Source organism: Protobothrops mucrosquamatus, unplaced genomic scaffold (genome assembly GCF_001527695.2).
Source record: "Protobothrops mucrosquamatus isolate PMUCROS unplaced genomic scaffold, P.Mucros_1.0 scaffold_102, whole genome shotgun sequence".
In the NCBI taxonomy this organism is placed as follows: domain Eukaryota; kingdom Metazoa; phylum Chordata; class Lepidosauria; order Squamata; family Viperidae; genus Protobothrops; species Protobothrops mucrosquamatus.
In genome coordinates, this window is record NW_015386178.1 from 274,254 (window position 1) to 288,382 (window position 14,129).

The following is a 14,129-nucleotide window of genomic DNA, read 5'->3' on the forward strand; positions in this document are numbered from 1 at the left end:
CCGCGCGGCTGCATTCTGGACTAACTGGAGCCTCCGAATGCTCCTCAAGGGGAGCCCCATGTAGAGAGCATTACAGTAGTCCAGGCGGGAGGTGACAAGAGCATGGGTGACTGTGCGCAAGGCGTCCCGGTCCAGAAAAGGCCGCAACTGGTGAACCAGGCGTACCCGGTAAAACGCCCCCCTGGCCACGGCCGTCAACAGTTGCACTGTCTCAGCGTCATGTGATTACCATTTGTAACCTTCCCAGCTGGCTTCTGACAAGCAAAGTGAATGGGGAGAATCAGATTCACTTAACAACCGCATGATTTACTTAACAGTTGCAGTGATTCACTTAACAACTGTGATAAAGGTTGTAAAAGGGGAGAAAACTCACTTAACAATTGCTTTGCTTAGCAGTGGAAATCTGGGACTCAGTTTAGTGGTAAGTTGAGGACTACCTGTATGGATTAGTACTCTAGAACTGCATAGCCCACTTAGTTTTCATTTTTATCTAAGGTTATCAAAGGTTTGGCAAATAGTAGAATATTACATCTTGATAGAATGAGAGCCTCCCAGAATTGCTCTTTTGTGAGATGAAATTTAATAAATGCAGGTAGTTCTCAACTTACGACCACAGTTGAGCCCAAAATTTCTGTTGCTAAGTGAGACAGTTGTTAAATGAATTTTGCCCCATTTTACGATCTTTCTTGCCACAGTTGTTAAGTGAATCACTGCAGTTAAGTTAGTAACATAGTTGTTAAGTGAATTTGGCTTCCTCATTGACTTTGCGTGTCAGAACATTGCAAAAGGAGATCACATGACTCCGGGACACTGCAACTGTCATAAATGTGAGTCAGTTGCCACACGCCTAAACTTTGATCTTGTGACCACGGGGATGCTGCAATGGTTGTAAGTGTGATAAATGGTCATAAATGGTCATTTTTCAGTGCCTTTGTAATTTTCAACAGTCACTAAATGAACTGTTGTAAGTCGAGGACTACCTGTAAAACAAAATAGCCTGCTTTTTCTGTGAGTTGTGCAAGAATGCCTAAATTGCTCTCTTTCCTCTTTGTAGCAGAAACAAAATGAGTGTGAAGTCAGAACGCCGAGGGATCCATGTTGATCAGTCAGAACTGCTTTGCAAGAAAGGATGCGGTTACTATGGTAACGTAGCTTGGCAGGGCTACTGCTCCAAGTGCTGGAGAGAAGAGTACCAAAAAGCCAGGCAGAAGCAAATCCAGGAAGACTGGGAGCTTGCTGAGAGGTAAGACTACCCTGAGGAAATGATGGGCTCTAGGTTATTTTTTTCTGTGAACAAGAATGATACACTCCACCATCAGCTAAATTACATGAAATATTGTTTGGGTCTTAAGGTGCAACTTTTAGTCTCAGCAGAGTGCATATTCACTGTCCGGAAGCGGTATGAAATTAAGCTGGTTACAGACAATAGCTTTCATCTTTGATGCAGATATTTTTTTTAAACTTAAAATTAAATTTCAAGTACATTTCATGTATATCCTACTCAAGATGATATAGCAGACAGGAAGTCTCTAGATCAGGCCTGCAAAATAAGCAGCCTTGAGTGACCCGCCAGTATTTAAAAAATACATTAAATTCTTCAATGTACTGCCAAGCGCCTCAAATGCCTCCAAGTGCCACCACTAGCTCCAGTGTTATCACCATTCCACTACTCTCAAACAGCTGTTTGGTGTGACAAGTAGTCTTTTGCAGCTTTTTCTGTGAGTTGTGCAAAAACCTATTTTATCAATGTGGGCCTTTCCCCTCTGAGTTGTGCAGGCCTGTTCTTGGTCATAAGAGTACATCTTTCTGGAGAAAGCTAGAGTGAGCACTGAATGGTGTACTATGGGCCATGCTGCAGTTGGGTGGGCTATATTCAAGTTTTGTGTAATTATTTTTCTTAACGGGAGGGTTGGTAAAACATTCTTTTCTACCAAAAGGAAAAATACCCGAGTCTTATATTTACCAGAGGAGAGTGCTATGATACTGAAATTGTTCTCTCTAGGTGTTACATGAATGGGTTTTCTCCCAATCTTCAAGAGGTTCTGGCTAATACTCGTACAGAGTAAAACTGCCTTTGTAGTTTTGGGTTTGGGGCACATTGAATTTTGCCCTTGTAATACTGTTATTTTGGGAGCTGCATTGGTTGCTGATTAGCTTTTGGTGGCAGTTCAGTATGCCGATTGTCACTTTTAAAGCTAGTGTATTCATGATTCAGGGACCAAATACCAATTAGACTACCTTCTCTGGATTGAATCTGTTTACCCAGTGAAATCAGAAAGAAGGAACTTGCTGAAGGTTTCTTTTTGAGGGAATGCCACATAAAAGGACTTGGGGGCAAGCCTTGGCAATGATGGCCTCTTTTTATAGAACATCTTCCTGGACATTTGGTCCTCCTCTACCTTGGTTATAAAGATTCTGCTCTTTACGGATGCATTTGGATATGGAGATGTTTGGCTTACCCATGTGGGTAGCACTGACATATTGGTTGGTGCTTTGTGTTTCCAGTCTCTTTAAACCTATGTTTCTGGTCTTCCATAAGTCACTTAGCACCAGTAGAAATTTAGCAACAAAGACCAGTGAATATGTACATTAGTAAACAATAGTGCAAACAAGAATGTTAACCTACCAAGTGGACTGCGATGATATTTCTCATTGATGTAGCATTCATCATTTTCCTGAAGACCATCAGGAAAAGAATACTGACCCACAGACTATCATGGTTTAGTAGTTCCTATTTTGGCACTTCATTGGTCTGCACAATGTAGTCAAAGCTCTGGAGTCCAGCTTGCTTGTGGCTATTTTCCATGTGGACCACCTCTAGCTGGTAGCTTTGTGCAATCGGAATTAATTCAGTGATTCTGAAAATGTATCGAGCTTGAAACAATTATTTTGAGGCTGATTCCGACTTTAATAACTTTCTGAATGGTTGAAATAGCTTGTTTCAAGTGTGTGAAATAATTGCTTTGAACATGAAATGAGGCATTTTGAAGTGGAAATAGTTTGCCTGGATCTAGCAGCAGAATATGTGGATGTTGCTAGTCGTTTGGCAATACTTTTTAAAGGAACTGAGATTGCTTATTATTTTTCTCAATGATAGACTACAGCGTGAGGAAGAAGAGGCCTATGCTAATACTCAGCACACTCATGGGGCTCAGTCACTTACTTTCACAAAATTTGAGGAAAAAAAAACAAGTGAGAAACTGCGGAAGGTGGCAACGGTGAAGAAATTCTTTGGAGCATCTTCGCGTCCTGGAACTAAGAAGGGTAAGGTGGACAGAAGAAATGAAAGAGAATTGTTTGCTTATTATTATTATTATTATGGAAGAGGTTGCTTGGAAGGTACTGAAGTACTGTTTCATTGATCTTCTCCATTTCTAGTGAGCATCTGCTTTGGGCATTCTGCCATCTAAGTCATTGCCTTTGGAATCTTCTACTGTTATCTAGAAAGTAGAAGTTTCATAGTAGTAGAAGGTTCTAGAGCAGCGGTTCTCAACCTATGGGTCGCGACCCCATTTGGGGTCGATCGACCATTTCACGGGGGTCGCCAAGGAAGGCTGTCTACCATTTTTTTTTCCCTTTTCCGGCGGGTGCCTTACCTCCCTTGGGCTGGGCCAGCTGGTGGTCGGCCTGCTCCGTCTCTGTCGCTTGCCAGCTACGCCTCAGCCGGCGCAGGGGGTGGAACCACGCATGTGCGGCGCTCCCGGACAGGGAAAGTCCTCGACTTACGACTGGTTGGGTAGTCCTCGACTTACGACCGGTTTAGTCCTCGACTTACGACCGGTTGGGGGTTGCGGCATTAAAAGGGTTGAGAACCACTGTTCTAGAGTATCTTACTTCAGCATTGAAAGCTTTCACATATACTTTCTTGATTGTTAAAATAGTAGTACAGCTGATTAAAATATTAAGAGCCAAAAACTGGCCAGAAGAATTGTTTTATGCTGTGGAGAAAACCACATTCTAAACTCTAGAAAGCCATGAACTCTGAGGTTCAGCAATAGTGTGTCTTCTGAAAATACATCACTGGTAAACCTGAGAGGCTTCTGGAGAGGCTTACAGGCAGTTCTTGACTTACAACTACAGTTGGGAGTGGAACTTCTGTTGAAAAGGGATGCAGTGGTTAAATGAGTTGTGCCTGGTTTTGTGGTCGTCTTGTTGTAATCGTTAAGAATCTGGCTTCCCCCCTTGACTTTGGTTGTCTGAAACCTCCTTGGAAGTTTGTAAATGGTGATCACCTGACCCCGGGACACTACAGCACTCATAAATGTGAGAACTGGTCATATGTCAGTGCTGTCATAACTTTGAACAGTTGTTAAACAACTGATTGTAAGTCGAGGACTACCTGTATATTGGGAGATAATAATAATAATAATAATAATAATAATAATAATAATAATAATAATAATAAAGTTGGAAGGGACCTTGGAGGTCATCGAGTCCAACCTCCTGCTCAGGCAGGAAACCCTATACCATTTCGGACAAATGGCTGTCCAGTCTCTTCTTAAAAACTTCCAGTGTTGGAGCATTCACCGCTTCTGGAGGCAGGTTGTTCCACTGGTTCTAACTGTCAGGAAGTTTCTCCTTAGTTCTAGGTTGCTTCTCTCCTTGATCAGTTTCCATCCGTTGCTTCTCGTCCTGCCTTCAGGCGCCTTGGAGAATAGCTTGATTCCCTCTTCTTTGTGGCAGCCCCTGAGATATTGGAACACTGCTATCATGTCCCCCCTCATCCTTCTCTTCGTTAAACTAGACATATATGAATGAACTGCAATCTCTTAGTTTTGGTAATATTGAGGAATATCAGTAGTCAATACTGTGGTTAAAGGTGTCCCTTATAGTTATTCAGTTGTGAAAGAGCTGGCTGGTTTAGATGCTTTGAAATTCTCATGATCTCATGTCCTACATTTGAATAAACATTTTTAACAGTTACTTTGAAATTCTGAGGGATTTCTCATTCCAAGGGTCATTAGGATAACCAATCATAGGTCTAAGACTTTCAGATAGAGAGCTACCTTCAAAGTGATAAATCACTGATAAAAACATGTTGAGCAATAAATTGTTGGAAGCAAGCAAGTCACAGATCTTAAGCCATAATTCAGTGTCATGTTTTGTCGTGTGAATAATAAAAATGAATGCTTAAAGTTCAGGGCTCTAGATTAAGTAAGAAAGGGTTCTTATCAAATCTTTCAGTAGATACTCAATGTCAACCTAAGGAAAAAAAATTAAGGAAAAAAGGAAGATTTAAGAGGCTGATTTTATTACATTTGTTTGTTGTCCTTACAAAACTGCTTGAGCAGGGCTTGATATGAAGAAACTCAAAGATTTGAACAAAGCAGATATTAGCATGCACAAATATTAAGGTAGTTCTGAAACACAGAAAAACAACAGCTGTGCAGTAATTTTAAGGGGCCTATGTGAATGAAAGTTTCTTGTGATCTGATGAAAGCAGGTAATTGTATCCCTTTTCTTATTAAAATCAGCACAAATGAATAGCATATGAAAGTCACATATTAAGTTTTTTATAGGACTGCTTAAACATTTGTCAAATTTGATTTGTATTTAAGTACTTTTTACTTAATTTTATAACCATTTGTCATATATTTTTTACAAAAATCAACAGTTTAAGGAACAATAAATTGGCAAAATGCAACTATCAATTAAATTCAGGAGCAGTTAAAATTTAATTTTACAACACCATCCAGACAACAGCTTCTGGAATAAAACTGCTGCTGATTGAAATAAGACGTGGTGGACTTAAACATGCATTTTGGAAAACTATTTCAAATTCTGTCTACTACAGCTGAAAAATGTCTATGGGAATTCTCAATCATCCAGCTCATGGCAGTCCCAAGGGTGCTTTTTCCAAAAGGCAACTAGTGTTTCTTGGTGTTTTTTTTTTTAAATATTTCACTTTATCCAAGAACTGAAGAAACTTCTTGGATGAGAAATGAAACATTTTCAGAAAAACAAGAACAAAGCCCAGTTGCTTTTGGGAAGAAAAAACAAAACAAAACACTTTTGGAACTACAGCTGGAAAGGCTAAAGTGCCAGCTTACTATAAATCCAGCAACAGAAGTGAGCCCAGAGAAGTGTTTTGAAGGTGGGGTGTTCAGATAGGCATACAAGGAAGAATAGAAAATTATTCTTAAGACATTGGCCTATCTGCTCAGTGGCCGTGATTAAAATCTTGTCATTTCACTGTCAGCACTTTAACACCTCCTTTCTGCTTTTTTTTGTGTGTGTTAATCTTAGCTGCTAACATCTTTCATGTGCATGTGCATTTTGGGATATTAAATCTACCTTAGAGCTTGTTGCATGTTTCCCCAAAACTGCCTGTTTTTCATTCTGCGCTTATTACATGTTTTGAAATATGTTTTCCCTTCTTCAGTCATCACTTTCAAAGTGCTTGACCACCAGATGTCCAAGCTATTACACTGTCATTTCTTTCTGTAGATCAGATCAGGAACCATAGATCAGTTGCCTCCCTTCTTTATTTCCCCTATTGCCTGTGGCTGTCCTGCTTGCTGTTTTGCATTTGCTCCAGCCATTCAGGAATCCAGTTTTAAGCCTGAACAGCCTGAGGAAGAAGTCAGTGCTGATAATCTTCTAAGGCATTTGAAGGAGATGTTTACTCCGTCTTGGGAGCTTGCTTCTCCTGCTGAAGGTAATACAGCACAGAGGGTCAATCCATGCATGTGCTTGTTTTAGTGGCTTTGCAGAATCCAAGCTAGAATTATACCGGGAGTAACTTACCTTATCTTCTAAACCTAAATAGGTATGCTACAGAGAAGTACAGACAATAGAAGGGTGGGTTTTTTAAAAAATAAATAAATAAATATGGAACCTAAACCTATTTTTTTCCCTTCAGCAGAAAATACTGTGAATTCTACTTAAATACTTGCTTGGTTAAGTTATAAAGGAACCCTTATATCAATATTTAAGCAAAGCTAAAAATGGATGAAGTCTTGATAATTTAGAATCTAAATATTTTAATTTTAACTATATAAATTTGATTAATAAAATAATTTTTTGAAAAAGCAAATTGTAAGGCACTTTCTTGAGATGAAAACAATTAGATCAAAATGTTGCTCAGGCCATAACAGTGGAAAAACAGAAATTAGTCACATGTATTTTGAGAAATAAATGAGTTTAACTGCTGGAGGGGCTGGGATTGCTTTTTTTGATGCAACAAAAGAGAATCTTTGTGAAGTTGAATAAGTGTTTCCTCATCTTGGCAGGTAATTCATACATGCTCTATTTTTTGTTTTGATTAATCATTTAAGTGACATAAAATAAATGCCTAGAGATCACATAGAAACAAATTTATTTTTGCTAGCTTTTGGAAGATTCTATCTTCTCTGATTACAAGAAGTTTAGTTGATTACTCTTCTTGCTTCTAAGATTTCACTAGAGATTATCCACACAATTCCAGCATATTTTTCCATCCAAAACTAGATGTGTACTCTTAAAAAAAAAAGAGGCTGTTTGTATAGTAAAAAAAAAATTACGATTTTTTTTTTTTAAAAAACCCACTTTTGTTGGAATTCTTGTTACTGCACTGTCTTTCAAAATGAGTACAGTGAGATCCAGTTTTAACAGAAATAGTTTCAGATGCATGCCATGGTGTTTTCCCTTATTTTCATTCATTTGGGCTTATTATTTATGGCTTCCTTCAGCTTTCTGCCAAGTGTTTTTTTTTATAGACTGTTCAGACTGGCTGCTGTATATATTTTTTAAGCCAGATAGTTTTGATGAAAGATATAATATTTTTTTTTCTGAGTTCTGTCATAACAATTTATTCTGTATGTAGTCAGTTTTTCTTTTTTTAAATATCAATTCAGCCAGAAGGTGCTGGAGGTACCAATCTTTCCACCTCCCACATCTAATGCTATAATAAAAAATAAAACCCAAATACTTTTAGTGTTTACTTTTTCACTCAGCCTTTTTCAACTATAACTTCCAGAGATCTCAAGTAGCTTGCCCAATTACCTGTTAGCATCAGGAGCACAGCATAATATGGAAGTTCATTTTCTCGAACATTATAAATGTGAAACACCAAGTAAGTAATAACATTTTAAATATCCTGTGTAGCTGATTTGTCACATCCTTTTTAAAAAATGCAGTTAAAGAAGACAGTGGAGACTGCAAAGAGTATTTTGCATCTTAAAAATAATAATATTGGCTACTCTGACGTGCAGTTAGGAGCATTTGGCTGATCTTGTCTAGGGTCAGAGGCTACTGAAGGCCATCTTAATCTGCAAATATTGACTATTGGGAAATACCAGAACTGTGGGAAGTCAAAAGGTGGCCTTAAAGAAAGCACTTGCAACCCACTTCCATAATAGTGCTGAGAGAACTGTTTGGGTGTGTCCATGAAGTCACAAGAAGTAGAGCTCAGAACAGTTGATCTTTTCAAAGGCTTAGTTGCCCCCTCACAAACTTAATGCAACCTTCCCCAAACTGCGGTCTTCCAGATATATAGTATCTCCAATAGCCAGGATATATTAAATGGAGATTGTGAAGAGGAAATGTATTCTAGCATTATTAGAAATTACTGAATTAAATAAAAATGCCCAAGAGTTTTACAAAATAGTGCTGAAGAAGAATACCTAAATATTTGATAGTACTGAAAAATCTGACTTTTTCTGGGAGGAGGAGGAATAATAGTAATAGTAATAGTAATAGTAATAATAATAATAATAATAATAATAATAATAATAATAATAATAATAATAATAATAATAATAATAATAATAATAATAATAATAATAGTTGGAATGGACCTTGGAGGCCTTCTAGTCCAACCCCCTGCTCAGGCAGGAAACCCTATACCATTTCAGACAAATGACTGTTCAGTCTCTTCTTAAAAACTTCCAGTGTTGGAGTGTTCACACTGGAGGCAGGTTGTTCCACTGTCAGGAAATTTCTTCTTAGTTCTAGGTTGCTTCTCTCTTTGATTAGTTTCCATCCATTCCTTCTTGTCCTGCCTTCAGGTGCTTTGGAGAATAGCTTGAGTTCCTCTTCTTGGTGGCAACCCCTGAGATATTGAAACACTGCTATCATGTCACTCCTAGTCCTTCTCTTCATTAAACTAGACATACCCAATTTCAGCAACAGGTCCCGGTCACTTATCTGTGAAGAAGATAGCATAATTATAATGCAGAAATTTGGATGGTTCAGAAACTAACATGAAAGATGTGAATACTTTAACCTTCTATATTTGTCTTCTAAAGGCAATTCATTTTGTCAATATACATGTTGTTCAGTTTCTAGGGATGAGAAAGCTTCAGTTAGCAGATGTGATGCTTAAAAAGTTAGGTTAGGACCTGGGAGACCCATGGAAACTCATTGCTTCTCCTAAGTCAGAGGTTCCTAACCTTTTCTATACCCCGCACCCCTAGAACACTTCTGATATATTCTTACATCCCTTGCAAAAGTTTGAAATAACGGCAACAAATTATGTATATACACTATAATTTTGAAAAGCCAAGTTTTCGCACCCCCTAGACTATTGTCTCGTACCCTCAGGGGGTGCAAGCACTCCTGGTTGGGAACCCCTGTCCTAAGTGAACTATCTCACAGGGATTGTTGGAGTAGGGAGAACTTGAGGGGGGGGGATGTCCTATATATATATGACTCATACAAGAATCTAATAATTATATAAAATATAAATATAAATCTAATAAATAAAAGCAGATGAGTAGTAGCCAATAACTTCATCAGACTGACATGCCTGCTATCTTAGACCCTATTGTTGTTGTCATGATGCAGTGGAGCAAGTCACTTAAAAGGATGACACATATCTTGTTAGCCAACGAAGATAAAAGAGCAGAGGGCAGATTATATATAAGTAATGTATTAGGTTTTGTAAGCACCTTGAATTAGGCTTAAAAAACAACCAAAATAGCTGGTGCATCAGGCTAAATCATTAGTATTTAAACATGTATTATTGCATACATTACATTTACCTGGCTTTGCATAGTATATGTCAAGCTGTATCTCATATAATGGCCTGTTTTCCAAAACAGCCAGCTACATTGCATGGGATTATAGAATCAGTGGGGCACGAAAGCCATATATCTCCCTTGTGTATCCTCAAGCATCTTCTAATGAATAATATGTAGCCTCTGACCAAGGACTTGCCATTCTAAGTAATGCAACAGACTAGTAACATGTACCATTAATTTATTATTTGCCTTTTATAATATTTTCCTTGTTGGAAAATAGTTGATGTATGTCATTAATATAACTATAACATTTTTGTTGCTGGATCCGTTTTCCCTGTTGATCAGAACAGAGGTCTGTCTTTCAACCATGCTTATAAAAAGACAGTCATCTCACTGTTTGTTATCTGGCAGTTAGAGATATCCTACCTGTGTATCCACAGGCTTCAATTTGATATCAAGTGTAATAGGTTGCTGATGTCCTCTGTGCGTTTTCAAGTCATTTTTCATTTTATTGCACCCTGTGCTGGTGTAGCACACTTTGACCATAGTTTGCAGTGGTCATAGTTGCAGAACTGGATCATGTACCCCGCAAATGTCGTGATTAGTTTTTCCCGGCAGGAATTGAAAACCAGTGGTGTTTAAAAAGCCATTTATAGTGGCTCTGCTGGACATTTTTCATGACTGTGACCTTTTTGTTTTTGTACATTTGGGGTTTTTGCTCTTCCAGAACAATTTTAGGCATGTGGAATTAATAATTGTCCTAGGAAATACTGGAAAACAGCATAGTTTTCCTTTTTCTGTTTAGCAATGCAAGCTTTGTTTTGGAATCTGTTTCTTCTTTTGAAATGGAAATATAAAAAGAATTATATAAGCCTAAGAGTGTGGACATGTAGTCTGCCAAAATACTGTAGATAGATAGATATTGAGTACAAGGCTGCCATTGCCATCCCTTACATAAAATATGCAGCTTAGCTAAAAGCCACTTAACTCTTGCAGTTGCTTAATCAAATCTTGTATAAGATCTGGGATCTTTGGACCCAGCCTTGAGTCTGTCTGCAGCATTACTTCATACTGGCTAGGAGTTATAGTCTTGGGGTTCCTTGAGTGTTTGGAAGCAAGCCAATTAGATTGTTCCAAGTCATCAATAGAAGATGTGTATTGTGTTGTATCAGTAGAAAGTACCTCTTGTTATAGTTAAATTAATTAAAGCAAGGAAAGGAAAATACAGTAAAAGTGTGATTGAAATACTCGCATAAGCCTCAGTTATAGCTTTGATTTTTTGGCTAGCACATAGGATCAACCCAAGAGTATAGTAACCTGCCATCATAATGACCACGTGAATGATTGCATTTCTTGAAATTTTAAAAAGAATTTAAACTTTTGCATATGCACGTAACAAATCATTTGTGAACACATGGATCATGAAAACCAAGTATTCTTTGTTTCTTCAATTTGTATGCTGCTGAATCATGGCAGCTTATGACAGTATCAGACTTCTCTGCGTCCAGACACTTGTCAGCAACCCTATAAATTCCCACCTGCTGAAAAATGTGAAGTAAGCTGCCATGTTTTCATAATAAATGTTTTCAGCATTCTTCTTTCTTTGTCGTCCTCACATTAATCATTGGTTCTCTATGTTAGATGCATTAGTGTTTGGCTTGCATTTGTGAGGTGCTGATTAAAATTCTTTGTGTTTTATTTTTTTTGTCTCCTGCTTCTTTTCCTTCATCCTGCTACATTTGCATCTTGTGTGCTTCATTCTGAATAGCTCTGGTTAGCCAACTGAAAGGTGGGTGCTGCTGTTTAGATGAAACAACCTTTTTAGTCTTGTGTTTTGTTTCTTTTTGGATGGGCTCCAAATACTATGCATTTTAACCTAGGATAGGGATGTATTCAAATACATTAGTGTACTGAATATAAATTAGATCCATAGACCTTGCTAGATATTTTATAGTCAACAAAATTGACATTCTTGCATTTCACTGCCCCTTTTATTACCTGTCATGTCAAAGACTCATCTTCAGTATTTCCAGTGGATGCATCATTCATTGAATAGTTTGGCTAATATAGACTCATTTGCTGCTTGCCATGATATTCCCTTGACATATACTAAATTGGGGAATGGGCAATATGGTGCCTGTTAACACCTCCTTTTCAGGCTTCCTGTGCCACTGAATTTATTCTTATTTTAAATTAATTAAAAAAATTAAATGCTATGTTCCGTCCTTCACCAGGTAATTCTTGCTGGGTCTTTAATCTACTATATTCTTGTGAGCTTCAGTATGAATGCTGGTTGGATTTATTTGGACCAGCACAATCCCTCTGACAGGGTTGTTGTTATGGGGAAAAATGGGAAGAAGAAGGAGTAAGTTCGCCACCTTGAGTATAATTAATAAAAGTGGGATTAAAAAAAGTCCAAATATATGTGTCCCAGGATAATGTTGCAGGGTCCATTCTGGGTCGGTCACCAGGACTAGAGGTTTTAGTCTTCTGAGCTTTTGGACTTGTGCTGGAGGCCCCATCTGCGGGGAACTTCTCTCAACCGGAATGTAAAGAGGAGTTTCCTGAGGATGGGCTCCAGCACGAGTCCAAAAGCTTGGAAGACTAAAACCTCTGGTCCTGGTGACTGACCCAGATTCGATCCTGCAAGTCGAAATAAATAAAATTGGGGTGGACCCTAACTGTGTATGTAATTACACTTTTTCTTGCTGTAATTATCTCCATTATAAAGAGTTTTTAAGAGAGCAGCTAACAGTGAAATTGTTGGACTTAACTATTGTTCAATTATTTGCTTTTTCATCTAAAGTTGAATATAACATTGAAAAAAAACTGTGATGTGCATGAAAGGATTTGTTATATAATAAAGGTTTTTGCCTTGCTGATTATTTAATATCAAAATCTCCATTGTATTGTTAATGTGTGTCAGTGTCATGTTAATGAAAGGAAAAATAGATGTGCAGAGCATATATAGGAAGAATTAAAATAACAAAAAGTAGAAAAGAAAACATCCCAGAGAATAATAAAAAACCCATTGGGTTTCTTATTTCTTCCTTTTTATACACCTGCTATTTTCCCTTACAGGTACATCTCCATTAGTGCAATTAATGAATCACAGGAAATGATTGTATTATTTGAATTTGTACTATATGAAATGATATTTCTGTGGTGAAAAATATGATAATTGATTCAACCTCGATGAAAATAGGCAATGAAAAATTTTAAACGTAAATTTTATATGTATATAAAATATTGCCGTAAAGGACAAAAAGAATATATTGTAAATTTATGCTGAACAATGTCACAGAGTATTATAGAAAGCAAATATTTTTAAAAAACATTAGAGTTAGACATTCAATATCATTGATGAAATGAAATTCAATGGTGAAAAAAGTAAGGTTCTACATTTAGGCAAGAAAAACCAAATGCACAGGTATAGTATAGGGGGCACCTTGCTTAAAAGTAGTAACTGTGAGAGGGATCTCAGAGTCCTAGTGGACAATCACTTAAATATGAGCCAGCAGTGTGCTGAAGCTGCCAAAAAAGCCAACACAGTGCTGGGCTGCATTAACAGAGGGATAGAATCAAGATCAGGTGAAGTGTTAATAGCACTTTACTATGCCTTGGTAAGGCCACACTTGGAATACTGCATCCAGTTTTGGTCACTACGATGTAAAAAAAGATGTTGAAACTCTAAAAAGAGTACAGAGAAGAGCAACAAAGATGATTAGGGGACTGGAGTCTGAAACATATATGGACCGGTTGCTGGAATTGGTTATGTCACTCTAGTTTAATGAAGAGAAGGATGAGGGGTGACATGATAGCAGTGTTCAATATATCAGGGGTTGCCCCAGAGAAGAGGGAGTCAAGCTATTCTCCAAAGCACCTGAAAGCAGGACAAGAAGCAATGGATGGAAACTAATCAAAGAGAGAAGCAACCTAGAACTAAGGAGAAATTTTGTGACAGATAGAGAACAATTAATGACAGCCATTTATCTGAAATGTTACAGGGTTTCCTGTCTGAGCAGGGGGTTGGACTAGAAGACCTCCAAGGTCCCGTCCAACTTTTTTATTATTATTATTATTATTATTATTATTATTATTATTATTATTATTATTATTATTATTATTATTATTATTATTATTATTATTATTATTATTATTATTATTATTATTATTATTATTATTATT

General features: G+C 37.5%; 1 protein-coding gene across 1 annotated transcript in view; it reads left to right on the top strand.

The window, feature by feature from the left end:
• Positions 1–14,129, top strand: part of RABGEF1 (RAB guanine nucleotide exchange factor 1) — a 36,107-nt gene that overhangs the window by 8,548 nt on the left and 13,430 nt on the right. The window contains exons 2-3 of the mRNA XM_015815561.1: positions 1,055–1,243; positions 3,098–3,264. Coding sequence (XP_015671047.1) covers positions 1,065–1,243; positions 3,098–3,264 — 346 coding nt within the window. The 5' untranslated portion in view covers positions 1,055–1,064. The remainder of the gene's footprint in view (positions 1–1,054; positions 1,244–3,097; positions 3,265–14,129) is intronic.